General features: G+C 41.6%; 1 protein-coding gene across 46 annotated transcripts in view; it reads left to right on the top strand.

The window, feature by feature from the left end:
- FGFR2 (fibroblast growth factor receptor 2) overlaps positions 1-15257 on the top strand; it is a 100912-nt gene that overhangs the window by 48507 nt on the left and 37148 nt on the right. For all 46 annotated transcript variants that reach the window (XM_046942750.1, XM_046942741.1, XM_046942740.1 and 43 more), the window contains 2 exons: positions 1453-1622; positions 7363-7486. In XM_046942750.1, coding sequence (XP_046798706.1) covers positions 1453-1622; positions 7363-7486 — 294 coding nt within the window. The remainder of the gene's footprint in view (positions 1-1452; positions 1623-7362; positions 7487-15257) is intronic.

Raw genomic sequence — 15257 nt, 5'->3', positions numbered from 1 at the left:
TTTGGTCTTTGCGTGTAGTACGTAATTCCTTTGGTTGGCTTTGTTTAAACTCTTCTGTTGGTTGAATGTGATCCTGGTTTTAGCAAATAACATTAGCAGTAATTTTCCTTGCATTTCAAATTCACTTTAGCCTGTGTAACAATTTCTTAGTGTGCTAGTTACATTTCCAATAGTTACCTGATTTTATGTTTTGATTACATGCACAAATTTGCTTTGCTTTTCTACTTCATTAGTTTTGACTCTAATTGCCACTTCAGGCAAAAAAAAAAAAAAAAAAAAAAATCACTTATCGTTCTTAGCATCATTTTAAGACTTGCTTTTGGAATGTTTTCTTTATACAGAAAGAGATGTTGTTAAAGGATTTATTTCTGTATTTTCTATCCAGCTGTATTTTTATTTAGGGAGGGGGGCGGCAGGATTTCTGAGTTTACACTGATTGTAAGAGCTGCTATAAATATTTGAGGAACGGAAGAGTTTATTTATAGTGGAGTGTAAGGCTGCTAATGAAGGAAATGAAACAGGGTTGAGAGAAATAGAGTTCTTTTTCTGGACCCCTCTAGTCCTCAAAATTCCACACTAATCTGATTTGCTTCGGGAAAATGCCATTGTAAAATAAATTAATGTTTCCTAGCGTTAAACAGATCTTGAATACTTAACTTTTTTTCAGCTCTAATGGGGATATAACCAAAGCCGTGTCAGGAAAGCGCTGTGCAACGTAACCAAAGTGGCATGTGGGTCCAGAGCATGGGCTGATCCTGGGTGTTTTGGGTAAAAATGTACTGGGTAAAAGAAGATGGGTAGATGTGTGTTCTGTTGTGCAGTGTTTGCCACTCTAGTACATGACAGAGGATTGATGTTTCCATGCTTCTCTGTGCTGGTGGGCACTAAATGACAAACTCTTGCTGATGCACTCTCCTCTTTGGTTAAGATTTTGGAAATATATTCCATTTACAGATAGATTTTAATGGCTTCTCAACAGCACAGTCAGCTTTGCCGTGTTGCTCTGTGAACTTTAGCAGGCTTTAGGCAGATAGCTGTGCTTATCCCCTTTCAGATGGGGAGAAGATTAAGGCTGAGGCTTCAAACAGTTCTGCCTTTGTCCAGCTTCTTACTTAACTGGGGTTTGCTGAGTACTTGCAGTAACTCAGATGGGGATCCTGATCAGCGGAATCTGCTGAAAGCTTGGTCCCTCTGTCTTACTCAACATCCACAAAGCGAGGAATATCTGTGGTTAATTATTGGAATTTTCTCATAAATCATATATTCAAGGCTGCAGACTGAGCTGTTTGCAAAACTCTGATCAGCGCTTGCAGCAGATGATTTCCAGTCCTGTACCCTTCCTAGAACACACTGTCCCCACTAAAACAAATGCAGCTTCCATCCATGGAAGGGGCTGGAAAGGGAGGTTGGGTGCCAAACACTGACGTTCCTGGATGTTTCTCCTTGCAACAGGGGCGCCCTATTGGACACACACAGACAAAATGGAGAAAAGGTTACACGCAGTGCCAGCAGCAAACACTGTCAAGTTTCGTTGCCCAGCCATGGGAAACCCAACACCAACCATGAGATGGCTGAAAAATGGGAAAGAGTTTAAACAAGAACATCGTATTGGCGGCTATAAGGTAAGGTCTCGTTAAGTTATTTTGCAATTTCTGTTCTTGAGCAATGCTGAAACAAAAAACAACAACAACAACCTGCTGAAGTCAACAGAAAATCTTTCAATGGCCTCTAATAAAATTTAGAAGCAAAAAAATAATAATTGTTTTCTTCTGAGAAAGGGTAGGTGGTTTCTTTGGCTGTTACTGAGCTGTAGTTCTAACTTTTTTTTCCTAACATTCAATGCCAGTGCAACTAAAGTTTGTTTACAAAGACTTATTTGGCAAACTAAAGACTGACACTGCAAAATGCAGTAAGATCTGAAGATTTTGCTTCATTCATTTTCACCTGAATTGTTAAAGCCATGACCATCCACAGCGGTGATTATAGGCAGTTTGATAACAGAAGGGTCGGAAGTCAAAAGTTATTATTTTCTATAGAGTTTATGGCCTGTGAAACTGAAATGGGAAGTAGAGTTTGAGGGAAAGCAACAATTACTTGGAAGGGTTTGTTTGAATTTTAAATAGCTTCAGATTAGATGTCTCATTCGAAGCCAGTGGTTACTGATTATGAGAGTGGTTTGGGAAGGCCAGCTTGTTCTCTGACTTAGTGCACAGACCTTTAACCTCCAGGTATCTGCCTAGGTCAGGTCAGAAGTCAGAATGGGGTCATCTTATCCCAGGGAATGGGAACTCAAGGCTTGGATGCCAGGTTGAGTTCACGCAGGCACTGTGCTGTCTTACGCCAGATTTCTGAGCCACCCTGATCTCTTTTATGGGCTTTCTGACCGCACGCCTGGAACCTCATATCAGAGGTACGAGATGAGAAGTTCCTGAGTTTGGCTCACTTTGCACCATGGTTGTAAGCTGCAATGTGCTGCGGAGGAGCCCAGAGCAACCTGCAGCCATCACTTCGTGGACCGTGTGCTGAGCTTTGCGGTGCCTGGATGGAGCGAGCGTGGATGTTGCTTTGTGTGCTGTTGACTCGGATCCTGCTCGTTACAAAAAATGTTTTCCGGTACAGAGGAGGACAAGCTGTAGCCTCCTTTCCTCTCTAACTAGATTTACTGTAGAAAGTGTCAGTTTTTCCAACGTTTGTGTTAGCAGAGAGCGAAGCCCAGAAAATCTCCCTGCGTGAACACTAATTATCCAAGTAGACTTTTCCATCTATTTGCTTACACCATAAATTGCTGTTGCTTATGAGTGTACACCTGGCAGCACCTTCTGCCTTTCATAGTACTGTGGAGTGTTAACGAATTGGCCACAGTTCAGTGGTTTTCACCTTTCTCACAGTGCTTATTTAAAAAAATAAAGATCCAATTAAAAAAAACCTTCAATCCTGCCTTGGAAAATAATAGTAACCAGTTCAGTACAGGCTGAGATGTTGTTTGTACACTCTGCATGTCAGGAAGATGAAATGCAGATATCACACTTGAAAACCATGAAAGAGAGTTGATGCCTTGTCAGATACCTGTCTGCTTTGGGAGAGTGGTCTGTAAAGGGCTAAATCCCCACTGCTGCTGCTGGCTTGAGTGACAGACCTGGGTGAGCTCATTCCTACTCTATGGTAGACACACATAAAGCGGCACAAATTAAACTTTTGGTCATGTATATTAAATGTGTACAATTTCCTAGGTACGTATGTGCTCTGGAAAGAAACTACAGATGCCTATTTCTATAGCCAGCTGGATAAGTGAAGTATATACCTCCTATAATTCTAAATCATAAAACTTCTTACATCTCTTCAGTGTAAAGGAAAAAAAAGAGGGCACGCAGCTGTGGGTTTTAGGCTTTCTTCTTGCTCATAAATACATCAGCTTTAAAATGGTCTGGAAGCATTTACTTATCATTGTCATTCTGCTTACCAAGTCCAAGTATATTCTAGATTCTTTTGGTGTGCTTTTAAGGTGGGAACATTTTCAGTGGATGACTCCTAAAGAATGAGGTCTCCAGAGCTGCTGGACACTGTGTCCTTTATTTGTTGGAGAGGCTGAGGTCACCGCAGGCTTGCTCAAAATGACTGGGGAATAAGGAGAATTGCATCTTCTCATCAGCTCTAAACTGCATTTTCTGCAAAGGAAAACTCAGAGAGGAGTCAGTCCTCCTGTACTGGCCCATGTACAGCCAGCTTTAACAGCAGCCCATAATATTTCTTGTACACCAGCTTGCCTTAAGCCTAGGCATTGCAAAATATAAAGTGCTTCTGCTATTGATCTTCATACACAAAAATACTTTGAGCAAATAGAATAGCATGAAGCAAGTGTGGCCATGTCTGCCATGCCCAGTTGACTTAATGCTTCCTTTTGGAAGGGGCTTTAAGAACAAAGAAAGGGAAGGGAGAAGTGAAGTTCTCCAGTAATCCTCCAGCCACCTCTCTCCTGCTGCTTTGAGCCATGCTATCTCTTCTTTGTATGCTCTGTATCGCGATCAGATAGCAGCCTGTAGCACTTTGTCCCTCCAACTGGGGAATGTCTTGAGTCAATTTGCATTCAGGCAGGCTAGCAGGAAAGGTGTATGCACTGGCCAAGATAGCTCCCAGTGTGAAATTCCTCCACCATGACTAATTCTGGGTGGTGAAATTCAAAATTGACCCTTCTGTTTTTCAGAGCATACCTGCAGTAAGGAGAAGAGGATTGGTTATTGAATTTCTAAACACCTTTTTTTTAATGCCTCCCTCGAGTAGTGATTCTTGCTTGTGTGCTTTAAGGTATTTTATGATATTTTTAGAGTGAATGCTCTAAACCCTCCTTGTGAGAATACAGCAGCCTTCACTTTTCTATACACCACCCGGAAAGTAAATGTACTTCTATCAGTGGACACTGTTTAAGTATTAACAGGTGTGTGTTTTCACATATGCCATTTGATAAGCTTCATCTCTACAGTGGTCTTTTCTGCATTTAAATTCAGTCCTGTACATATGGAGTAAAGGAAAGAATGCTGACTCCTTAGGAAGTACAGAAACCTGTGGCTTATCTGTGGATATTCTGTACTTGTTCTCATTCCCTGAGCAATACTTGTTTGACTGAACTGTGCAGATTTTGTGGGGAAATGGATTTCGGTTTCTGACCTTTTTTCTTTGAAATTCATTTAATATTGACCCATTTGTACTATTTTTGTTTACTGCTAGATGGAAACTTGTAATCGTGGATCTAGTTACTGAGATTATTTTATTATTAAAGTTAAACAATTGTCCACAATTATTGCATAAGCGAAAAGCAAAGTATTTGTATGACAATCTCCTTACCCACTGCATTTTGATTCCAGTTAGGTTTGCTCACCACCAAGTTATGTTTAAGAGATAGCTGTGTATATTTCACATTGGTGATTTAGTTTAAAAATTAAATTATTTGGAGAGACTATTTGAAGGGATTGGTTGAAAATGTTATGGAGAAGATTGCCCAAAAAAGCATCTCAGTGATTTGCTAGAAGTGTCAATACCTGATTTTTCAGTGGTCTTTCAGTACTTAAAGGAAGCTTTTTACAGTCTGGTAGTGATCAGGCTAAGGCCACGGATGGGGCACTGGCCAGCTTCAGCTGCCCCTACAGCACAGGCTTGGAACAGGGTGGGCTTTAGTGTGTCTTCCAACACAAGTCATTGTATGATTCAGAATGAGGGGTTCAGTTTGGGAGTCTTTGCTGGGAGAAGCTGCCCTCATCCCTGGCAGATGCATTCAGCTGGGCTTTGCAGTGCTGCACTTGTGAACAGAAAGCAGTCAGCCAAAGCCAAATCTAGTTGAATCCAGATTCACAACATAAATCCAGTACTATGATAATCTGTCATAAATGCTTTGGGCTTTCACAGCAGTTGTTTAGCTTAAACTAAAGAGACTTTAGTTTTTTTATATAAAAACATCACTTGCGACTCGTTGGATTTGCTGAATTACTACTTACTGGCATTGCAAGACGGGAAATTACACAAATAGTTTCCAATATTTCCATGTAATATACGCAGTTACTAAAAGTAAGATACTTTCTTTTTGAATGCTACTCAACTTCTTGTGTTTTCCTATCAGTTAATTACTCACAGCTTGTTACCTTTTTTGTTTTAACTTCTCTGGAAGTTCTGTTCTGCCCTTTCTGTTTTGTGATCAAATAAGTTAAAAGCTCTTGTTCTAATTCTGAATTTATAAATTTGTAACATGTAATGGCAAAAAAAAAAAAATCACTTAACTTTGATCACGTCTCACCTGAAACAACTCATAAGTTAGTAAAATATTGATTTACCAGTGTTCTACAGTAATTCTTTCTGAGCAAATGCTGACTTAGTATTCTATTATCTCATTATTCAATCAGTGAACTGTTTCTATCTTGTTAAACTTATTTCTAAGCTCCTGATGCTATGGGAAAAGAAAGAAAGAAACAAACAAAAAAACCAAACACCAATATATTGTTTCGATGCATAGCACCAAAAGGGGGAGCTGGGGAGAGGGGCTGTAATTTTGGGCTGGAGGTCTTGGGGTCTTGTTAGCACACACCCGGCAATGCTATGGTTAGCATCCATGCCCTCCACCAGCTGCTGGGGGATCACCTGCATTTTATTTCCTTTTCCAAGCCCACATGGCCAGTCAGGACTCCTAAGCTTTGGACTGAAGGCATTTTTACTTACGCTGTTGGCAGTAGCCCCTTCCTGCTGGGTAAGGACCTACAGAACAGCAGAGCAAGGAGCAGGGTTTCAGACCTGTGGTTGTAATGATCTTTCAAGAACGTATAGTTACTGGAAGTGCTGCTGAATGGTCAATAAATTTTTCTGGTGTACTGCATTGAATTACTACTTTCAATTTGGATGATTAAAATTACTGTACCAGACCATGTCTTATTCTATTTGCTAAAACGTGTACTTTGTGGTTTAAAAGCTGTACATTACACCTACATGATGTTAAGGTTGGTGAGCGCTTTGTCAGAAGGGTAATTCTGAAACAAGGGAGTAATGGATAGCCAGCAAGAGGTCATTCTGGTCCCTAATTTATGATGCAGAGAATACATATATGTACAAGATGGCTCAGTATCCTTCTGGTATTGGGCTGGATCCTATTTTCTGTGAGGCCAGTGCTAGCACTCCTTTTGAATTCAAATGGGAGCAGCATGAGCACCTTTAATGCATCACGCCCAAGGATTGTGTGGAATAAGTGCATATCCTTGTATTCTATTTCAGCGAGGGTTTTCTTTTCAGGCATTTTTTTGGGAGGTGACACCATTTCTTCCCGCTGTGGTACCCTATAGCATTAGGTGTGATTCCTTGGGTCCCTGGGAGGCAGCCCAGGCACTGCCCTTCTGCACTTTGTTTCTCCAAAACACGGGCTGTATAATTGAGCTATCAGACCACAACGCAGTCTTGGATGTTAGGGGATCATATCCATCCCATGTTGCTCGTGGGTAGTTAATATTATCAGATGATTGTTTGGAGACAGATGGGTAATATCTGGAGGGTGTGAATTCATGTTGGAGTAGATTGAGAGGTAAACCTGATAAGACAACTGCTGCTAATTGGTGCCGCTGTTTTAAGCCTGATAGAACTGGATGTGCACTGAAGGCTGAAGTGCTCAAATTAGGGCTGAGGGTGTGTTTATAATGGAGTACGTGAAAGCTTCCACTGCTGCAGCCATGCTGTACCTGATCAGGTGTGAATTAAGTATTTCCAAGTCTTGGTGAACACAGGGGAGACTAATTTTGAACACGGCCTCCAAAAGATTGCAGAACAATTGTTTTGGAGGGGGAGAGGGGGATGCTGTGCTGGGGAAGTTCTCAGTTTCTGTTTACAACCCTCCAGGTCCGCAACCAGCACTGGAGTCTCATCATGGAGAGCGTAGTCCCATCCGACAAAGGAAATTACACGTGCATCGTGGAAAACCAGTATGGCTCCATCAACCACACTTACCATCTCGATGTTGTCGGTAAGTAATGCTCTGTCAAACACGTGAGGATGCTGTTAATTACTGGCCACGTTTCTTTATAAAGACATTTAGAACTAAGCTGATAGATTTTACTTAATTCTGATGATAATTGCATGGTAGCTGGAAGAAAAGAATTCACTGTATAAACAACTCTTGCATAACTTAATATATTATCTGTCTTCACTGTGTCTGTAGGACTAATCTATCTACATCTTGGCAAAGCTGTAGTATCTGTGCAGGGAAGCACTTGGTAATTGCACGTTGTTGCAATACATCCACAAGCTTACTGTAAAGAGTAAATAATAAATACTAATGCAGTTTTAAGTATTAGTGTTACTAATAGTTGTATTGAGTTGCAGAGGTTGCAGAGGAATAGTTGTATTGAATCTGCAGAGGTTGCTATCCAAAATAATCAGTTTGGCTGTTGTAACAGAGCTTGGTAGCGGTACCTTTGGAGGTCTGAACTGCTGTTTCTGAAGTGTGTCTGAGTGGGCTTTGCTCTCCCCAGCTCATGGGGCTATCTGAGTGTTGTAAGCTCTGGGAATAAACTAATTTCAGTCTGTACTGAAATTAAAAATGAATGTTATTATTGGAAGCTATTTCTGGCTGGTGACTGGCAGCCCAACTTGTTTTCTAGGGTGAATCTTAATGTAAGTTTCAGTGCATTTGGCCAGTGCAGGACAAAGTTTTAATTTCTGTCTGTTGATTATTTTTACATGAATAAAAATGCATCCCTTGCGTTGTTTAGGACCACTTAAATGTGCAGAAACTCCCAGATCTGAAGGTTTAGCCTTTATGCAGCAGGAGAGGAAGAAGGGAATTTTGTGATGAGGATGCTGTCAGTCTGAAGCCACAGCACAGCTTCTGTACAGTGAACCAAGTGGCTGACAAAGCCATTTTTGCCTGAATGTTTGTTTAGACACCATTTGCTGAGGGTGCAGCAGCAGTGGCTGCTGGTGCAGGCAGTGCATGGTGCACTGCATGCTGCTCACCCTGCCTGGCATCACAGGGGGCAGGATGAGCACCTGGGGACTTTTGGAGGTTCTGTAGAAATTATTTAGCTATTTTCTTAATCATTTTGGAAGTCTAGATTGATTCAACTTTGTTTCTGCTTAAAGCTGCATGAGAGAAAAGAAGCCTCTTTTGCAATACTGGAATTTTTCCTTGCTCAAAAGAAACTGATCAAAAATTCCCCTTCTTTCCCCTGTTCCTTTTCCTTGTTGCTGCCCCAATCCCAGCCTGGCATGCTTCAAGGTGACCATAATTTTCTTCACCCGTTTCTTTGTAGCAAATGTGTTCATGGATGATGCAGTCACTTGAGCAAATATTTGTCAGAAGTCCTCTCACCTCCTCTCTCCCTTAGAGCTTTTTTGAATGGCTTACATTGAGGAGTATTGTGCAGACATTTATTTTTCCTGGCAGTAAATTATAGTGACTTGTGTGAATGAGTGGAATGGCAATAAAGATGATGTCACTTAGTGAAATGTCTGTTCCTTTCCTATAGAGAGGCACAAATGTAAATAGCGAGGTCAAGTTCTTCAAAAGCAACTGCTGACCTGGGGTGCTGGGTACGCAGCTCATGGCACCCAAAGGACACTTGATTTTCCTTGGGGGAAAATTCACCCTTTTGTGATACTTCTCAGAGATGGGAAAGCCAAAGTCACTTCTGCAGATCAAAGTCAGCGTTGTGGAACTCAGCACACTTCATCACTTCGTTCCCTTTTTGCATTTGTTTTGGTGTGTGAAAGGGTATCGTTGTCAGTTTAATTCGAAAACATTCGTGTAGGATTGTATGCCCTAAGATAACTAATACTGTGTGTTGAATTTACTGACAGTCTCTCAAGAGATTCTGTACTGGGGCTTTAAGCTGAAAGGGGCATTGATGCTAGAGAGCTCAGCCATTTCTGTGTTGCTGAAAGCTTGTGATAATTGTGGAGGTTGGGCAAGAAACTGTTGAAGCAGTAAATTACAACAGGCCAGAAGGGGAAACTCTGACAGTTTTCTAGTTAAGACAGTTCTACAGAAGCTAATTTTCTGGATGATGTTTATTATTTTTTCCTTTTTTTCTCTTTTTTCCCCCCTTTTTATGAGTTTTCCATTCCCATATTGCTGTAGAGAGTTACGGGTGTTTGTTTAGAGGCTATTGCACATGTAGACAACATCTTACAAGCTTCAGGTCATAATTTTAGGCCAGGTTGTATGTGGAAAACTGTCAGTTGAAAGCCTCTGAAATTGCTTTTCCTACATGGTTTAACTGATTCCAGAGTTGATTAAGTGTAAGTAATAGCAAATGGTATTAAACATGGTAATGTATTATATGAACACAAGAGTCTGACTATATGGAGTAACGTGGAGAACCCTCTGATTATGTCACAGATTTGGGAAGTATCCCAGCAAAAATCCTGCCAAGTAATGACACAATGCTAGTTAGGAATATCCAGTATGACTTGATGCCAATAATTTTCCAAACCTTGAACTCTTTCGACAATTAAAAGCCTGGAGCCAGCAGGGCTGAGAAGTTTTTCAAGTGCAAATGTAGGTGTGAATTATTCTCGTTTTTACCTTGTAATTACTTGCAAGAACCCTTTTAAAACAGTCAACTCTGCTCAGATGGTCTCGTTCAAATTTACAAACTTGGCAAAGCGCTTGTGCTGGATTTTTTACAATGCGAGTTAGAAAATACTGAAAAATAAAGCAGTGAATTGTCGGCAGCTCTCTGTGCAACACCAAATACTTGTCCGCATTGACAGCGTTAGGGGGAAACCATGCAGTGAAGTTGGGCAGGATGTTCTGTGCTGAACGAGGTCATTCTTGAAGTGTTTGGGACACCCTCAAGGGCCCCTGCTCCTCGCCCTTCCTGTCTCCAGGCAGGGACTCAGGGCTGCAGCTGTGCTGATGGCATCAGTGGCTAATGGTGACCGTGCAAAATGCTGTTGGAAAGGAAGAGGAGCAGTCTCCAGCTATTTATTGGAGTGCAACCCAGGGGCTTCAATTAATATCAGCGATTTGTTGCCCAAAGCAGCATGCCAGCACGCCGTAATTGCTCACAACCTAAATGCAGAGACTGGGAGAAGGGAATGTCACTGTCTGCTTTATAGATGTGAAAACCAGCTGTGGAGCAATGAAATTTCTTGCCCTGGGTCACACAGGAAGCTGGTGGCAGAGCAAAACATGAAGGCTGGTACTTCGAATCCTCCTCTAACACCTTAATTAAAAGAATGTACTTTCCCTTGTTCAGGTCAGCCCATCAGCTGCTTTCTACATGCAACTCAAGTGCCTTTCAATTCTTTTGTGTTTAACGACAGGTAGAAACTCACAGTTTTATAGCAAGCCTGCTAATAGACTGACTCCATTCTCATTAAACATATATAAAGTCATACGGTCTTAAGGGAGAGTGCTTGAAAACGGTGGTTTTCACTTATGAGTTGTACTGTAGTGAATCCGGGTTGTAGGGAGCAACGTGGGATTGCAGCCACTGAGACTCATACATAATTAGATCACTGTTGGATTGCAATTATCGTTGGAGTACAATTTCAGCAGAGGCAGTTCTGCTTAAGCGTGGAAGTAACTAATTGAATTTATATTTTAACAGCAAAAAAAGGCTTAGCCTGTACCGTGCATAGTGCAGGTAGCCATTCCTGTCCTATTTAATGTCATCATCCAGGGAAACAAACCTCGTTTTGGTTTCGGATGAAGTTCTGCACATTACCTCATTTACGGGGTCTTACGAGCAGCTGCCATGGCACGACACATCTCCCAGGAATGTGGAGTAAGAAGACCCTGCTGTTTACTATAAAAGTGAACATAACTTGTCACAAATGTGCATATATATACATTTAAAAGTCCTTTTGCAACAAGTTTAACTTTACCTTGAGCTTCTAGTTTGCATGCTAGCCACGCCTTTGGCTCACATCGTTAAGGAATGAGGTCTAGAGGCATTTCAGATGGCTCTCAGCTTAAACCTTGTGCCCCAGAAATTCTACATATGAGTGCTTTTACTGATGGTTGTGCAGAAAAGCGCTTGTATTCTGAACCCTTGGAGGTTTAGAGGGCGTTGGGGTGAGTTTTACTCATGCTTTTTACAGCGTGTTGTTAAACAAACATAATCTCATTAAAATGGAATCTTCTTTTTGCTCTTGATGCTTGTTCATTGTTTATATTTCCTTTTGTTTAGGCACAAGGAAAAAAAAAAAAAACCTTTGCTTTTGTTTCTAGTCAGCTTTATTTTTGGGTTTTCCTGTGCTCTTATAGTCTCTCGCTGTGAGCATGGAATGGACATGGTTTGTTTTAACGACATGTTTCCACTTTGCCATTCCTGAATTCATAAAAACACATGCATTGTTATTTGTTTTCACCACGGCTTGTTTGGTCAGAGTGAAATTCAGAATTAGTTTGACATAACAACAGAATGTTCCTTAATTTCCACAGAATTATTTTTAGCAGCCAGGTTACATACGACCAGAACTGACAGCAGCTGAACTGAACGCGTGTCTCCTGCGTTGCATCACTCTTGCCTGGCAGGAGTTAAATGTAGGTATTGCGACCAAGCCCAAACTTGTGCTTCTGGCAGCTGGATTTGTAGTTGTTGATGCTCCTCGTGGGGACAAGCTTTGGCTTGACATCCTCACCCAGGTGCCTGCGGCCTGTGGCATGATGAGACGGGCTGCAAGCATGCAGTTATCCCTGCTGATGCCTGCCCTCAGGTGTTTGGTTAGGCCGAGAGGGAAGAAGACTTTATTTTGTGTACTGATAAGGCTGAGTGTGGACTTTACACCTGGCACTTGGCTTTTGGCAAGGTGCGCACACCTGAGAAGAAATTATACAGATTGTTCAGTGCTGGAGGCTGTGCAGTTTGCTCCCAAAAACAAAGGCTGCAGTGTGATGGTTTAGCTGAAGGAAAAGGAAGGCTTAGGGGTCCCTCTCTTCTTTCTTAATAAGGCAAAAATATTCCCAAGCCCTAGTTTTATAGCACTGAAGCTTCTGATTTCATTGGGGTAGTCTGGCTAAATTACACTTTATGGACAAATACTGGTGTCATTACTTCATCTGCTGAGTGAACGCTGCATTTGTCATGTTTGGAGTGCTTCCTGCAGAGCCTGCTGGGGGAGGACTGGTCTCCCTGTCCCACTTTCTGTCTTATTACAGCCCCAAGGCAGGCATTTCTCTTCCTTTTGATGAATGATGAACAGGATATTGTTTCAGCCCTTTTATTATCATTTTTAATCATGCCTCCTAATTCATGCAGTATCACACTTGTGGAAATACAAGCAGGGATTTGCAGGAGTTGCCCGAAGATGCTAAGCAGACTGTTGTGTTGTTCAGCATGCAGTTGGCACGCATTGAGAGCCATGTCTGTGCCTGCAGATAATCCCACAGCCACAGATTTTAGCTGGGATCCTCACCCCTGGGGGTGAGTGTTTTCCAGGGACAAAAGCATCATAGGTTTTGGGGGTCAAACTAGGATTAAAAGAGATGTAGAAGTGGCAGAAGAGGACAGGGATGGAGCTGAACAGTGGGTTGGAGCAGTTAGATGTCAGGGGTTGTAGCAAGGTGAGGTTGAGTGCAGTGGGGCTGGGAAGATGCTCCAGTATAAGGGTGTGGGGTCTTTTGAGAGCTTTACAGTGCAGGAAAGTAAAGACCTTGAAGGACAGGTACTGGAGTGAGGTAAGAGGGTGAGACATCCAGGACTTCTGAAATGTGGACAAATCAGTGAGATATGTCATTCTGTGGCTATTAGAGAAAAGGTTATCCTGACAGCTTTGACGTGGGTGTCCCCTCACTGCTGTGCCAACCCCTGTGTAACTTGGAATCCAGAGGTGGCTGTATTTTATGAGTTTTCTGGATTTAAATTAATTTGGTCATTGTTGGATTCCGCCCGTTCCCATGGTGCAGCTTCAGCAGCAGTTGCTCCATTTAAACATAAAAACCGAGTGATATATAATTTAATTATGATGTAAAAACCACATTAAAAATAGTAGTTTGTTAAGCACTTTTGGGTGTTGAACTACTCTGTAAATGTAAAATGCTATGATTATTATTTCGTATTACTATTTAAAAGGCTGCATGAATATGCTGAAATTTGGCTGCGTTCATGGAAGGGAAAATATGGATACTGTCAGAGTTTGAATAACAAACTCAATATTGACCAGTTTTTACCATTCTTACAAGATGCTTCTGAAAGGTTAAAATGTGTATGTTTTTTTTAGTTTACAGTCACCATTGTAAAGCAGGTGATCAAAGCAATAGATTGTAATTTGTTCATATGTTCTGTATTGACAAGTTAATACATTTGGTCACTGTAAGCATCTGATAGATGGTCAAAGGGGAGGAAATAGCTGTGCTGATTTTGCATTTGAAGGAGGCCCTCCATTAGGGTATGTGTAATCCCAATCAGAAGAACAGGCATAGAAGTGTGACTAATAACTGTAGAAAATGAGAGAGAAAAGCTTTCTGGTTTTGGAGCACAAACTTTGTGTCCATGCATGACCAGACAAAGCGTTTCTCGTTAAAGCTGTTGCGTGTGTCTGGAAAACTTTACCTGGATTAACCTGAATTACTAGAAATATGATGGCACGTATGTAATCTTCTGTGGGAGAGATGATATTTGGATGGCAAACCTTGGGTAGAGCCTGGTGGGAAGCCCAGTTGTGCTGGATGCCGGTGCTGTCGCTGTGGTTTGGTGAAGCGGCCGAGTGCTGGGAGCTGTGGACAGTAGGAAGGATGAAGTCTCTGTGTGCAAAAATTAATGCAGTCTCTGGAAATGGACAGAGCAATAAAATGCTACCACTTGTCTGCAAGGAGCTGCAAGTTGTTTCTCATTATCTCTAGTCGTCTTTTTTTATTAGGGTGCACTGGAAAGAATTTCAGTGAAAATTTCAGCTCTTCTTTGTTCTGTTCACCATGTTTTTCTCTCACCAAAGTAAGGCCTCTCCCCTCTTTGTTTAGACATGCATGAGGCTTTTACTTATGCATGTGCTGTGTCAGAGGTATTGCAAGCTCCAGGGTTAGCGCTGAAAAACTTTGTGCCTATGACTTCTTCTGCTCCACAGATGCCAGTGAAACCCACATGATGTGATTCTGACAGCTGCGTTTTCCTTTAAGGACAAACTGGTCCTAAAGCCCTGATGGTTTTGTGTCATAGGCCTTGGCTTTCTGGACATTTTCCTGTCTCATTTAATCCCCCAGTATACATATGGGCTTAATGGATAGTTTTAGGTAGTTCTGATTGTGATTTTTCTGCTGTTCTCATTGACAAGAACAGGCTTTGCATTGAACAACTCATTCAATCTTGTTGCAGCTTTCTCTTCCTCGGCTTGCTGCCATGTGAGAAGAGGTGTGCAGATGAACTGATGCTATAAAGGTGTTAGGCAAAGATGAATTTTAGTTAAAATGTGTTTGAGACCACAAGCTAAAGCTCTACTGTAGAGCTGTCCAAAGAGACAGATGGGAGAACATAAGTGGGAGCTTTGCCTGCTGTAATAACAGTGCCATTACTTCCAATTGGAGGTGAAGGTGGTGAAGCCAAGGACAAAGTTTGAATATATGATTCATTTCTGCAAAGATTTAAAAAGGCACTGCCTTGTACTTGACTGATCTTGGTTAGCAGGAGGGTTTCGATGGCATGGGGAGGTTGGATGGAATGGTAAATGCTTTTGATGCATGTGCATCAAAGCAGGCTGCCTGCTTTTGATGCTTGTGACAAAATATCTGCAGAAAGAAATGCCTCACGTTTATACAAAAGACTCCTGAATTGGAGGAGAGAAGATTAGAA

Source organism: Gallus gallus, chromosome 6 (genome assembly GCF_016699485.2).
Source record: "Gallus gallus isolate bGalGal1 chromosome 6, bGalGal1.mat.broiler.GRCg7b, whole genome shotgun sequence".
Lineage (NCBI taxonomy): Eukaryota > Metazoa > Chordata > Aves > Galliformes > Phasianidae > Gallus > Gallus gallus.
Note: the sequence above shows the minus strand (reverse complement) of the source record. Positions and strands in the feature narration are given on the sequence as shown.